The following is a 12,319-nucleotide window of genomic DNA, read 5'->3' on the forward strand; positions in this document are numbered from 1 at the left end:
GGAAAGAGCTTAAGTCAGAGGAGGGTTTTTCCAAACCTCAATGGTGAGTGCCCCCTGGTGGCCAGAATTCTAAGAAATTCTGTGGACCCTGGTGGCAGTTAAAATTCTACACAACGCATCCTCCCATGAGCTTGCTTCCGGCTTCTACGCTCTCTTGGAGTCCTTGACTCTGAAATGATTCGAAGATCTCCAGAAACTTTCAGTAGCATCTCTAGCATTCGAGATTCTTTCTAAACATTGTAAAAGTAGTAGTAATTCACATCAGGAAGGGCTGCCATGCTGATCCTTAAAACAATCCTGTTAATCCAATTAACAGTATTTTTGTTAATTCCATTTTATTGGTGAAAAGCCCAAGGCTCCAAATGTTGCAGGACTTATTGTATGTGTAATCTGGGTGTAGTAGGGCTCTCTCTGTTTGGGAGAGAATGTCCTTTCAAAAAATATTTATTATGTGCCAGACACTGTTCTAGGCACTGCGTAACCAAAAGTGAGCACAATAATCAAAAATCCCTGCCAACATAGGCTTGTATTACAGTAGGAGTATGCCAGAGGATGGTAAGTATCACTAGATAAATTGAGCAGGAAAGGGGTTAGGAAGTGCTGGCCTCAGGCCTCTCTGACAGGCATCTGCATTGAGGGACCTGGGTTCCCTCCCCTCAGCCCCATGTCAACAACACGTGTGCCAGTCTCATTAAAGAGGCGGCCCCTTCCCTGGAATGGCCATAGCCTCCTCCTTAGACTGATCCCTGCTAAAGTGTTCTGGAGGTCCAAGCAGTTTCTAATGAGTCAGATAAGCTATTCAAAGGGAAAACCCTGCAACTCCTTCCTCAGTGTTCACCTTTGGGGACGGGGGTGGCGTGCTTTTCCTTGCATTAATAACTTCTCTGTACCTTTCCAGTCTCCTTTTCTCCTCCTCCCGTAGTCTCTGCTTCAGCCAATCCCCACCACCTCCCTCAGGAAGTTCGACTCTTCCTAACATATGAAAAGAACAGGTTCCCTTTAACCGGTCTCAAAGGACTGTGGTGCCTTCACCAGGGGGACAACAGTAAATACCCACATTCTAGGCTTCCCACCAATAAGGTGGAAGTCATTTTTCCCCTTCAGTTACTTAGTGCACCACAAATATCATTATCATCCCGGCCAAATACTGTCCAACCTCCCAAGAGGAAAGCATATTCCTTCTGTTCCACAGCTTTGACTGTGACCCTTAGAAATAGTATCACAGTCACACAGAGAACATGACTCCACTCTAGGTTGCCTTAACATAGGAAGGACAGTCACATGAGCCAAGAATGTCTCTTTGAGCCATTGAGGTTGAAAATTTCAGTTCCCCCAACAAATGTTTTCAGATTCCTAGATTTCTCCCTTACTAAGAAATGCTTGGGGAAGGGAAGTTAAGAACGGGACAGGAGAGATGGGCTTCCAGTTTACTCTGTCACATCAATGGGGACTGGACTTCAGGTTTTCTGACTTCAAATCCCATTTTCTTTCCATGAACTCTGGTTAGACAACTCCATACTTTCTCTCGGATACGCCACACATTTCACTTGACTCAACCACAGTAGATAATAATGACACGGTACAATTTGGAAGGGAGGGAAAGAGGGCGAGTGGGGAGACTCACCAATCACTTTGCTGGATTCTCCAGGCCAGTAGTTCTCACATCACCCCTACTCATTATCACAGCTGGAGAAGGGGTGCTACTAATATCCAGTGGGTAGAATCCAGACATGCTCCTAAACATCCTGAAATGCACAGGACCGCCCCCCACAACAGAGACTATCAGTAGAGCCAAGGTTGAAAAACCCTGCTTTAGGCTTGGCCTTGTCCTCAAAGGCCCTTTCAGCAGCCACTAATCAGGCACCAGCATTTCACAGCACAAAAGAGGAAGAAGGAAAAGGTAGAATGAGTTTGTTCTATATAAACAACCCTGGTTTGGGGCGTGGGGGGGTAGAAAGAATCCAATTAGGAACAAAGTTGAAACCATCTAAAATTTGTTTAATGTTTTTAAGTTATTATTCATATCCGAAATTATCCCTGCTGCCTGGTTGCCATGGGAAATAAATTATAAATTCCTCAAAGAAGCAATGGTATCCTTCCTAGACAGCCCGGGGAAGTAGGTGGGATTTACCCAGCTTTCTCATTTCTCCTTTGGCTGGCACATAACTCACATAAGATGAGAGGCTTGAGAGGAGGGCTGCTGCCCTACATCTCAGCTCCGCTGACGCTTCAAATCCAGCCTGTGGACCTTCGTTCCCATCCAACGAAGGCCAGGGTAGAACAGGTTAATGCCAGGCCAGTCTCAGGGTTTGGCTGCTCTGCCTAGGTTAGAGTAGGTCTTGTCTTAATCAATAGCCAAACACAGAGTCTGATTCCCAGGGCACTGTGCAAAGGATTGTGTAAGCAAATAAGCAGGGTTTTCCATTTATTTCTGTCTTTGAGCCTAGAAACATGGTGACCATGCACTTTAGACTTGACTTTAGCCACCCATTAAGAATTAAGGAAGAGGTTAGGAAGCAGAAAGAGCCAAACAGAACTCCTGGGTCGATGATACATTTTCTGTTGCCTCAGTAGAACAGGTAGGAGCTCATCTAAAAAAAGGTTAAATGCTGCAGGGTCGCATCAGCAGGTAGTGGAGGCCCAGGGCAAGAACAGATTCCTAGCTCCCTCCTGCCAAGGAGGAGGGGGTAATAAATCCCTCCTGGCATCTCTTAGCCATGTTTGAGTTACTACCCAATCCAAGTCTGGCTGCCAAGGACTGCAGCAGCCCCACAGTCTCTACCAGTAATTAAAATTCCTAGCGAGAATGTATAGTGTTTTTGAGGAATTACCAGAAAGTAAGCCTCACACATTAGGATTCTACTTACATAGATCTTTTCAAGCTTGACCACGGATAAGTGCTCTCAGACACAGTCTATGAGAAAGGCAAACTTTTTTTTAAATTAACATATAATGTATTATTTGCTCCAGGGTACAGGTCTGTGAATCATCAGGCTTACACAATTCACAGTCCTCACCATAGCACATACACTCCCCAGTGTCCATTACCCAGCCACTTATCCCTCCCTCCCCACCCCTCCACCAACTCTCAGTTTGTTTTCTGAGATTAAGAGTCTCTTATGGTTTGTCTCCCTCTCCGGTCCCATTTTCCCATTTTTCCCTCCCTTCCTGCCACGACCCCCAACCCTGCCTTTCACATTCCTCATATCACAGATATCATATGATAATTGTCTTTCTCTATTGACTTATTCGCTCAGCATAATACCCTCTAGTTCCATCCACATCCTTGCAAATGGCAAGATTTTGGTTTTTTGATGGCTGCATAGTATTCCATTATATATGTATGTATATATTTTATATATATATATATATATAAAAAATAGGCTCTTTCCATAGTTTGGCTATTGCGGACGTCGCTGCTATAAACATTCAGGTGCACAGAAAGTCAGTCTTCCCATAAATATGTCTGAGAGACCTATTATGTGCTTTGGGGATAAAGTTGATACTAAAATGGTGTCCTTGTCCTCAAAAAAGAGAGAAAAGATAATTCCACTGGGGAAAATACTGTATACATCCTATCAGTGAAATCACCTTGTGCCACTGACATTGGCACAAGCCCTGGGCATTCTGGGAACTACCTGAAGTTCCCAGAAGACTACAGTCAAAAAGTCCAGGATTGCTGCCACAAATAAGTCTGCATGTAGGCCTTCCTTGAAAGGCCTCTGCCACAGAACATCAACCACTTAATTTTTCCCCAATCACTCTTAAACTTGAAACCTAATATATTTTAAAGTACCTTGCAGCATACCTTATTTTATTACCGGCTTACCTCCTGTCTGAGTTCATGTGGTTTTACTAAGGCTTTATACTTTCAGATGGTATTTCATGGAGGTGTGGCTGATCTTTGTTGGTACTAAGCTTTTATCTGAGTTGCAGTCCCACCAGCATTAAGTAAATGCCAAAGACTCTGCCCTAAAGAACTAATAAAGACTGAGACGTGAGCTGCTACTATAGCCAGTTGGGGAAGAACATGCCCTCTAATCTTCAAGGGGAAATATGGCGGCCACTGGGCCAGCTCGCTGGCTCCCCACTCCTTGTGCCTGTGCATGCTCATGAGCGCGCACACACACACACACTTATAGTGCCTCAGCCTTCATAATTCCAGTCCCCTTGCCCCTGTTCTGGGCAATTTTTGACCAGCTTTCTTCACCAGATTCATTTTCTGACCAGAATGTAGCAGACACTGCTTCTTTATAGGTACAACATGTAGGTGAGCTCAATCTTTATACTAAGGCTCCTCGATATGCAAGAATGCCATTGAAAAGTAATACCTAAAAGGAAAGCATGAATAACCAACTGACAGTACCAATAGGTGGAGAAAAGCATAAGAATTATTTTCCCTCCTCCCTTTCTTTAAACTACAAGCCCAGCTGACCTTCCACATGGCCAACTCCCAGAGAGAAGGGAAACCAACTCATTATACCTTTCCCAGTTCCCTCCCAACTGCAGCTAACATGCCCTTATCTTATTCAACAGACCTATCTACTCAACTAAGGATTTTTCCTATAACAACTTTGTCTAATTAGAGCTAGTGCCAGAAGAGCAAGAAGATGGAGGAAAAGGGACAGGAATGGAGAGAAGGCTCAGAAGGAGGACATACCTTGTGGTCTCATCCTAAGGTGTGCTGGGACCTCAGCAGTGGGACAGCAGGGAGAGAGGAGTAAACCAGGATAGACAAGGCTATGGCTGGACTTAGCCCCTAGATGGGAGCCTGCCAATGAATCCCCAATATCCAGTAGCAGGACAAACTCTGGTCCCTCTGGATAGCAGAGCAATCCAGCCTTGCTGGTGGGGAGGGAGAGAGTGTGAGAGTGTTCCTTATAGTCAGGCCTTAGGTGACACCACACACGGGTTAAAAAGACTTCAGCCACTGGGAAAGAGAGGCCAGTTCTCAGGGAGAGGGGAGTCATCAGGGCCAAGCATGTCAACAGGGCTCCAGCCAAGCTACCTAAGGTTAATTACAAGGCTGCAACCCAACAAAAACAAACACAACAAAACAAGATGGCAGAGGGAAAGCAGCAGCTCTGGGGCAGTGCCAACAGAGGCAAGAGCCAAGTCATTGGGACACAGGATGGAGGATGGGAGTGCAGGTAGGGGTTATTAGTCACTGCAGCTGGCTAGGCTGAGACAGACGGGGACACATAAAGAAAGGTAAATTACAACACACACACACACACGCGCGTGCGCACACACACATGCACACACATGCACATACACAATAGAGGGAAAGAAGCCCCAGTGGTGGAAAGCAGGATCTTGGAGAAAGATGAGAGCTCAAGGCTTCATGTTGAGCATAAAATGAAAGCAAAGACAGAAGCCAGTGGCTTGGGATTCATCCAAAATACAAAGATGCAGACACCTTTGAGAACAGAGGAGGCCTGGTGTGTCATTGTGACTTTAATGGCGATAATAACCCTGTGGTTTTCCAGGCTTGGGATTCACTCACCCACACAGAGAGAGAACACATATTTCCTCCATGACAAGAAAATTGAATCTATCTTTCAGTCTAACTGATCTGAGGTATAAGTGAAAAATGAGACTGTGTTCTATCACCTTCAATCTTTCCTTTCACTCCGAGATAGGTCCTATTATTTTCCTTCATTTTTTCAAGTGTGAGAGAAGTGTTAATGGTTAAGACATCAGTAATTCACCCCTGAGATTTGGGAGGGCCTGGGTTTTGTGTCTCAGCCACACCATGAAAGTCAAATCGCCCCCAGGGGTAGATAGGCTGGGAGGTGAGGGAAGTGGGGAGGTGTGTGAAAAGAGAGAAGAAATAACCCCCACAGATTGTGGGTCTACAACTGATGTTTGGAAATACTCTGGATGAACTCACATATGGCACTTAACACTTCTATTCTTTTTTTTTTCAAGTTTTATTTTATTTTTGTAGTCATCTCTATGCCCAACGTTGGGCTCAAACTCACAACCCTGAGATCAAGAGTGCCGAGCTCTTCCAGCTGTGCAAGCTGGGTGCCCCCACCTTTATTCTTATGTACCCCTTAACCTGAACCAAAAAATAAATTAGAGCTAGTAGTTAGGACCCAAATAAGATATGCACTGGGCTGTGAAGGGATAGGACGTGTTGTCCTCTCCCATCCAACAGCCACCCATGCACTTTTGGAGGCTTTCAGTCTACCAAACATCAGGGAAGTGCATGGTCAGAACTTCAGACACCCAGAATGTCCCAGCAGATCCTCATCATGGGATAACTGGGCAGATCTGAGTGTTACATAAAGTCACAAAGGAGGGTTTGGCCAACGACCACCTTGAATGCTCTTCATACCCCGTAGGAACTTGGTATCTCATACCATTGCCAGGACAAAACCACTGATCTGCAAGTCCTTCGTTAATGGTGTTTCAGTCTGCATGGGGCCTTTGTATCCTTCTACCTGGGGTCCAGATAGGGGCAGAAGCTCTTAGGGCCCCTCTCCAGCTCGGTCTGATTTCTAGGGCACTCAGGGCTTCTTCAAGAGGAATAGCTGAATGAAAACTCAGGGCAGGTCCCTGGAAGTGCCACCCTTCTCAGGAAAGGCAGGGTCACCCACAAGTGTCCCTAGTTGGCTGCTAGATCTGAACAAGTACAACATACCAGTTCTTTGTGTCTTCCAGGCCAGCTCAATAAGGATGTGACCTATGCCCATTTCTACTCCTTCCTGAACTGTCTCCAGGTGAGCCCATAATGACTTGTTCCAAGGCCGCATTCCCTGCTACTGGCCTGGTTCCTCTGTAATCAAAGCGGTGTTTTCTTACTCTCAGGTCAGCCCCTGCCACAGCTGGATGTCCTCCAACAAGACGCTCCGGACTCTCACTTCAGAGGTGGGACTGTAACAGCTCTTCTGATACTATCCTTGATCATTCTTTCCCGTGTTTACTGCAGCATTTCCATGGGGGAGGGGATCTGGGCAGGGCAATGGCCTCCAAGCTGATGAATAAAAACATCCAACTGCCAGGGTGTTTGAAAAGCCAAGAGCACGTGGGCTGCCCTGTCCCTCTCTGCCATGCTCTGGGTCTGTGGCTCTGGCTGTCTCTCAGTCACTGTCTCTGTGGTGTGCCTTCCTCTCTTGTACACACACACATAAGTGGACACACATATACCCCGTTTAAAGCTGGTCCTAGGCGTATTTGTAGACAGACAGAGGAGTGAGCAAGGTTAGGCCCACAGACGACGGGCATTCCCCCCAAGGTACATGAGGACCAGGTGCTCTGTAACCTTCCTCTCTTCTCTGAGGGGATCCATGGTCCATGTACTAATTTCATGAATGGCAGGTAATTTCTTTGTAAGAGACCTATTGATATATATATATATACATATATATATATATATATATATATATATATATATATATATATTTTATAGAAGGAATATATTTCAATTAAAAAAAAAACTTAGGGAATATAAAAAAACCTGAGACACAAAGAATAATAACAAATATTACCACAAATCCCATCACCCAAGTCAATATATATGTATGTCTTTCCTATATTATTTTCATAGATATTTGGGGGATTTTTGCCTACACAGTATCAGAGTACACATATTGTCTTATGCCTTCCAATGTTCATAAGTGATTCCTCCACATCATAATTTTGTAATCATTTTAAAGCATACAGCATATGAATGTACCATGATTTATTTCACCACTTAGTGTTGGACAGATAGGTTGTTTCCAGTTTTTCGTGATGAAAAATAACACTACAATGAACCTGTGTGTGCACAGATCTATATTTCTTTCTATACTGTGTCTATTTTCTTTAGACACATTCTTAGAAAAATTATTGGGTCAAAGGGCATGCCACGTTTAAGGGTTTGATCCCATTTCCAAATTGCTCTCTAGAAAGGCAAAACAAATTGACATTCTCAGTCACCTCTCCCATGGCAATATTCTATATTATCATGATTATCCATCTTTTATTTGCCAATCCCATGGGAAAGAAGGGGTATTTTATTTCTTTAATTTTTGCTGATTGATTCCTAACGAATGTTAACAGTTTTGTATGTTCATTAGCTGTTTGTGCATGACTAGAATTTCACAGGCAGCATCCCTCTGCTGATGGCTCCAAGAGAGGGTGGGGACTATCCATTTCTTTGTTCTGCCTGACTTGTCTCACTAAAGTCTAGGTTTCATGGAATTCTCCCTGTTTCTTTTGTATTCAGAGAGCAAAACAACTCTCCAATACAATGAAAAAAATTGCAGCCAGCCAGAAATTTACGAACTTCGATCTTCTCTATGTGGATTTTGACTTCCAAGAAGGTAAGTTTTGCTTGGAGTTGGTACTGACAGTACAGACTGTGGACAGCCACCACAGTTTAGAGCCTGATTGAGCAAAACCTTTATAAGCCAACGGGCAGTGGATTGGGCAGCGTGATTCCCACACATTCGGACACACTCACAGCTCCGAGTACTGAAGAAAGATCTAGTGTGAGGCCCTTTCAGGGAGGAGGGAAGCTTACCATCACCTCATTACACCATCAATTTGGAATCCCTGAAGCCACAGAGCCAATGACCAGTTGGAGATAGGTCTGGGCCGGGAGCCAGCAGATCAATGGAATCACCTAGATCATTCTTGCCAGTTTACCAATGCTCTGCTTACCTGTGGGCTAAAGATGAGTGTGGACGGAATGAGGGATAAGGCAGTGCCTCCCCCGCGTGGACACAGAATGACCTTGAGACTCAGCGGTAGTGTAGATTCCCAGCCCCCACACATGGTGTAACTTATCAGAACCTTTAAGGAAGGGATCTTGGATTGGCCGGTGGCAAAGTGTGTCCATTCTCCCAGCTTTCTGGAAAGAACGCCACTGTTTCTTTCTAGCATTCTGTAAGAAAATGGGGGTCATTGAGGAGTGGCCAATGCAAAAATGGGTGTGATTATCAGAGCTACTGATTTATCATTTAGGTCTTAACTCTGGAAAATGGTTATTTATTGACTTTAATCCTCCCAGCCTCATTTTCATGGCTAAGCACTTGTTATACAAGAGAAAATCCTCCTGTTGATTGACTGCCAGCTGAGATGATGCTAATGGAAAGCTTTACAGTGTATGCAAACCATGGAAGAGGTCTCATCCAGAGTTTATCATCTCTCTCTCCCTGCCACCAACATCCCCAGCCCCAGCAGCTGGAATGAAGCAGATGGCCATCATGAATTATCGAATTTTGCATTAGCTGACGCGTTGTGCACTGCATACCCTCGTATTTCAAACCTGAACAGCCTTTCAACAGGACTGATCTCCCTTAACTAGATTTCCTGCCTAGGTGATACATAATTGTCTCCTGGGGAGAGACGTTTTGATAAATAACCTCTCATTAAAATGCAGAGCTAAAGACTCATTAATGAATTCCTGGTGTAAACAAATGCACCACCAAGTGATCTTTGATGATCATCAACCTTGAATATAGATAAAGTTATTAAAAATATAATAAAGTCGAACATTCACATGGGACTTTTCCTTTTCCCAAGTAAACCCTAGCTCTGTTGTTTATTGTCTCTGAGAATGTAGGCAATTCCCTGAACATGTCTAAATGCTCCTTTCCAAACCTGGAAATGGGGCTACCATATCTACATAACAAATCTTTGTGATGACTATATGGAAAAAATATGTAATTCTCCTAAATGCTCTGCCTGGGTCATAGAGGATGCCGGGAAGGAGTAAGGTCCCCTCACACCCTTGCTGCTCAACATGTGGCATAGGGCAGGTAGCGTCCCCGACCTGCCTGTGTTATAAATGCAGGGGGTGTTATAAATGCAGGGGACCTGGGGGTGTTATAAATGCAGACCCCAGGCTCCACCCCTAATGAGGGCCTACCTAATTGGAATTTGCATTTTAACATAATCCACAGATGACCAGTATGCACGTTACAATTTAATAAATGGGGCTCTGTAATTCTCCAAGGTTAAGGATTTAGTCATCTGATTTTTACTAAGTCTTACCATGTTCTGTGTAGGTGCTGGTAATATCGCCATCAGAAAAACAAAACAGCCCTTATCCTCACGAAGGATAGGGGAAGAAGAGCTTTACCCTTGACCCAGTGCTACCCACTTCCCACTGATGACCTCACAGGCGTGAAGCAAAGGCTCTTTGGCCCCTTCTTGTACTCACAGCAATAGCAAATGCAGGATAAAAGCTAAAAGTTCAGTGAAATGGAACATTCTACACCAAATGGCAGTGGGTCATCTTACTGAGAGCCTCCTCCATATTTGTCCTTACTTGGCAACAATCATCAGCAGTTCAGGGACTTTCCTGAGAGACATTTATTAAAAATAAAACCTGAAGATTCAGGTTCGTAGAGGGCCTTCTTTGCCTTCTCCACATGATGTTAGGGACACTGCTCCAGGGAGGACATCCAGGCCCAGCGGGAGGGAGCCTACAGGCAGAGGAGGTGGCAGCCCATGATCTGCCCCCCTTGAATAGCCGATACAGAGGAGGGTTCATTCACTCCCAGATCCAGCTCCATGGGTAACTGCCATGCCTGCGAAGCACATGACCCCAGAAATCATGGAGGTACAATGTGCTATTGTAGAAAGAGCCCAGCATTCAGCACCAGAGAGAAAAGTGCCCCTATCTCAGCTCAGACACAGAATGACTACGTAACCTTGACTAGTTAAATAATTACTCTGCTTTGCTCTCTTTTGTGTAGGATAACAATAACTAAGCCAGGGAGCAGTTGGGGGGGGGGGGCAGGTGGTAATCCTCAGGGCTATGTGAGGATTGAAACAACACTGCAGTGTAGTGAGAACCTGTTAGCTGACGTCCTCCCACCACCGCTGTGTCATCAGCGTGTGCTCTACTACGTTCTTCTAGGGCTTATCATAGAAGAATAAATGTTGATTCTCTTCCAATGTCCAACCCACCTTCCATGACCGATCATACCTGTGATGACTTTGAGTCCCCTAGAGGAAGCCATGTGGAAATGTATCTCATTCGCACCGTGGTGGTCTTAGGTTACCAGGCATAAAAACCGCATAGCCACTTATGAAACCTGCAGTCTTTTTTTTTTTTTAAGATTTTTATTTATTTATTTGTCAGAGAGACAAAGAGAGAGGCAGAACACAAGCAGGGGGAGCGGCAGGCAGAAGGAGAAGCAGGCTCTCCACTGAACAAGGAGCTCCATGCAGGACTTGATCCCAGGACACTAGGATCATGAGCTGAGCCAAAGCAGATGCTTAACCGGCTGAACCACCCAGTTGCCCCTGAAACCTGCAGTCTTCAGGTCACATGGAAATCTCCCCTCTCATTTCAGTGCTGTATTTGAGCTGACGACTGCCTTACAATCATCCCCATTTTTCATAGCAAATGGCCTGTTCCACCCCCTGTGACCGAGCAAACTGCCACTGAGGGCCGCTGTCCCTTGAGGGTAGGCATAAGCCTATCTGTTCTCCACTCTGACAGCGTCAGTCCCACAGTGAAGGGCTATCGCTGATCTCCAAAGATTCTTTTTTGTCTCCTGCTGACTCATCCTCTAACTGGTTATGAGCTAAACAGAGGCAGCAATCTTTCCTCCCTTCAGGAAACCCCAGCTGGAGCAGGTGATATCCTTTTTTCTTTGTCTGTACCACACCTCCCAAATAGAGGAAGGAAAATGCCACTTGGCTGACAAGACCATTTTTACACTGACAGTTTAAATATACCAGCTGTCCTCAGTTTCCAAGACAACTCAATTGGAGTAAACTTGGTTCTTAGTTCTCCCCACGTGTTTGTTTGTAAAACAGCCAATGACTTCCTGGTGATGACCCGAATTCAGGTTTCTTATTTTAAGTATCTGCTAGAGTTGCTGTTCGTCCAGGAGCTTCCGAGTGCTTGTGACTCTTCTTCAATGGCTTCTATTGAAAAGCTGGTCATTTGCAGAGCTGCCTTGACTTTACAGATACAGAAAATACATTATGCATCAAATCCTAAGAGATCATTAGTGATTATTCAAGAAGTTTAATTCAGGTCTTCTGAAGGAACAGGAATTCATTTACCTATTTTTTTTTAAAGATTTTTATTCATTTATTTGACAGAGAGATAGAGAGCATAAGTAGGCAGAGAGAGAGGGAGAAGCAGGCTCTCTGCTGAGCAGGGAGCCCAGTGCAGGACTTGATCCCAGGACCCTAGGATCATGACCTGAGCTGAAGGCAGCTGCTTAACCGACTGAGGCAACCAGGTGCCCTATTTACCTATTTTTAATTGTGGTCCCAGGCAGGAAGAAAACAGACCAACCTACCATGCTGCCCCTGCTTGGATCTCCTCCTCTAAAATCAGTCAGAGGGTGCCTGGGTGGCT

The 12,319-nt window shown here is 44.9% G+C and overlaps 1 protein-coding gene across 2 annotated transcripts in view; it reads left to right on the forward strand.

Moving 5' to 3' along the window:
* Positions 1-12,319, forward strand: part of AOAH (acyloxyacyl hydrolase) — a 166,102-nt gene that overhangs the window by 141,960 nt on the left and 11,823 nt on the right. For both annotated transcript variants that reach the window (XM_046021072.1, XM_046021071.1), the window contains exons 18-20: positions 6,670-6,728; positions 6,817-6,876; positions 8,216-8,312. In XM_046021072.1, coding sequence (XP_045877028.1) covers positions 6,670-6,728; positions 6,817-6,876; positions 8,216-8,312 — 216 coding nt within the window. The remainder of the gene's footprint in view (positions 1-6,669; positions 6,729-6,816; positions 6,877-8,215; positions 8,313-12,319) is intronic.

Source organism: Meles meles, chromosome 10 (genome assembly GCF_922984935.1).
Source record: "Meles meles chromosome 10, mMelMel3.1 paternal haplotype, whole genome shotgun sequence".
NCBI lineage: Eukaryota > Metazoa > Chordata > Mammalia > Carnivora > Mustelidae > Meles > Meles meles.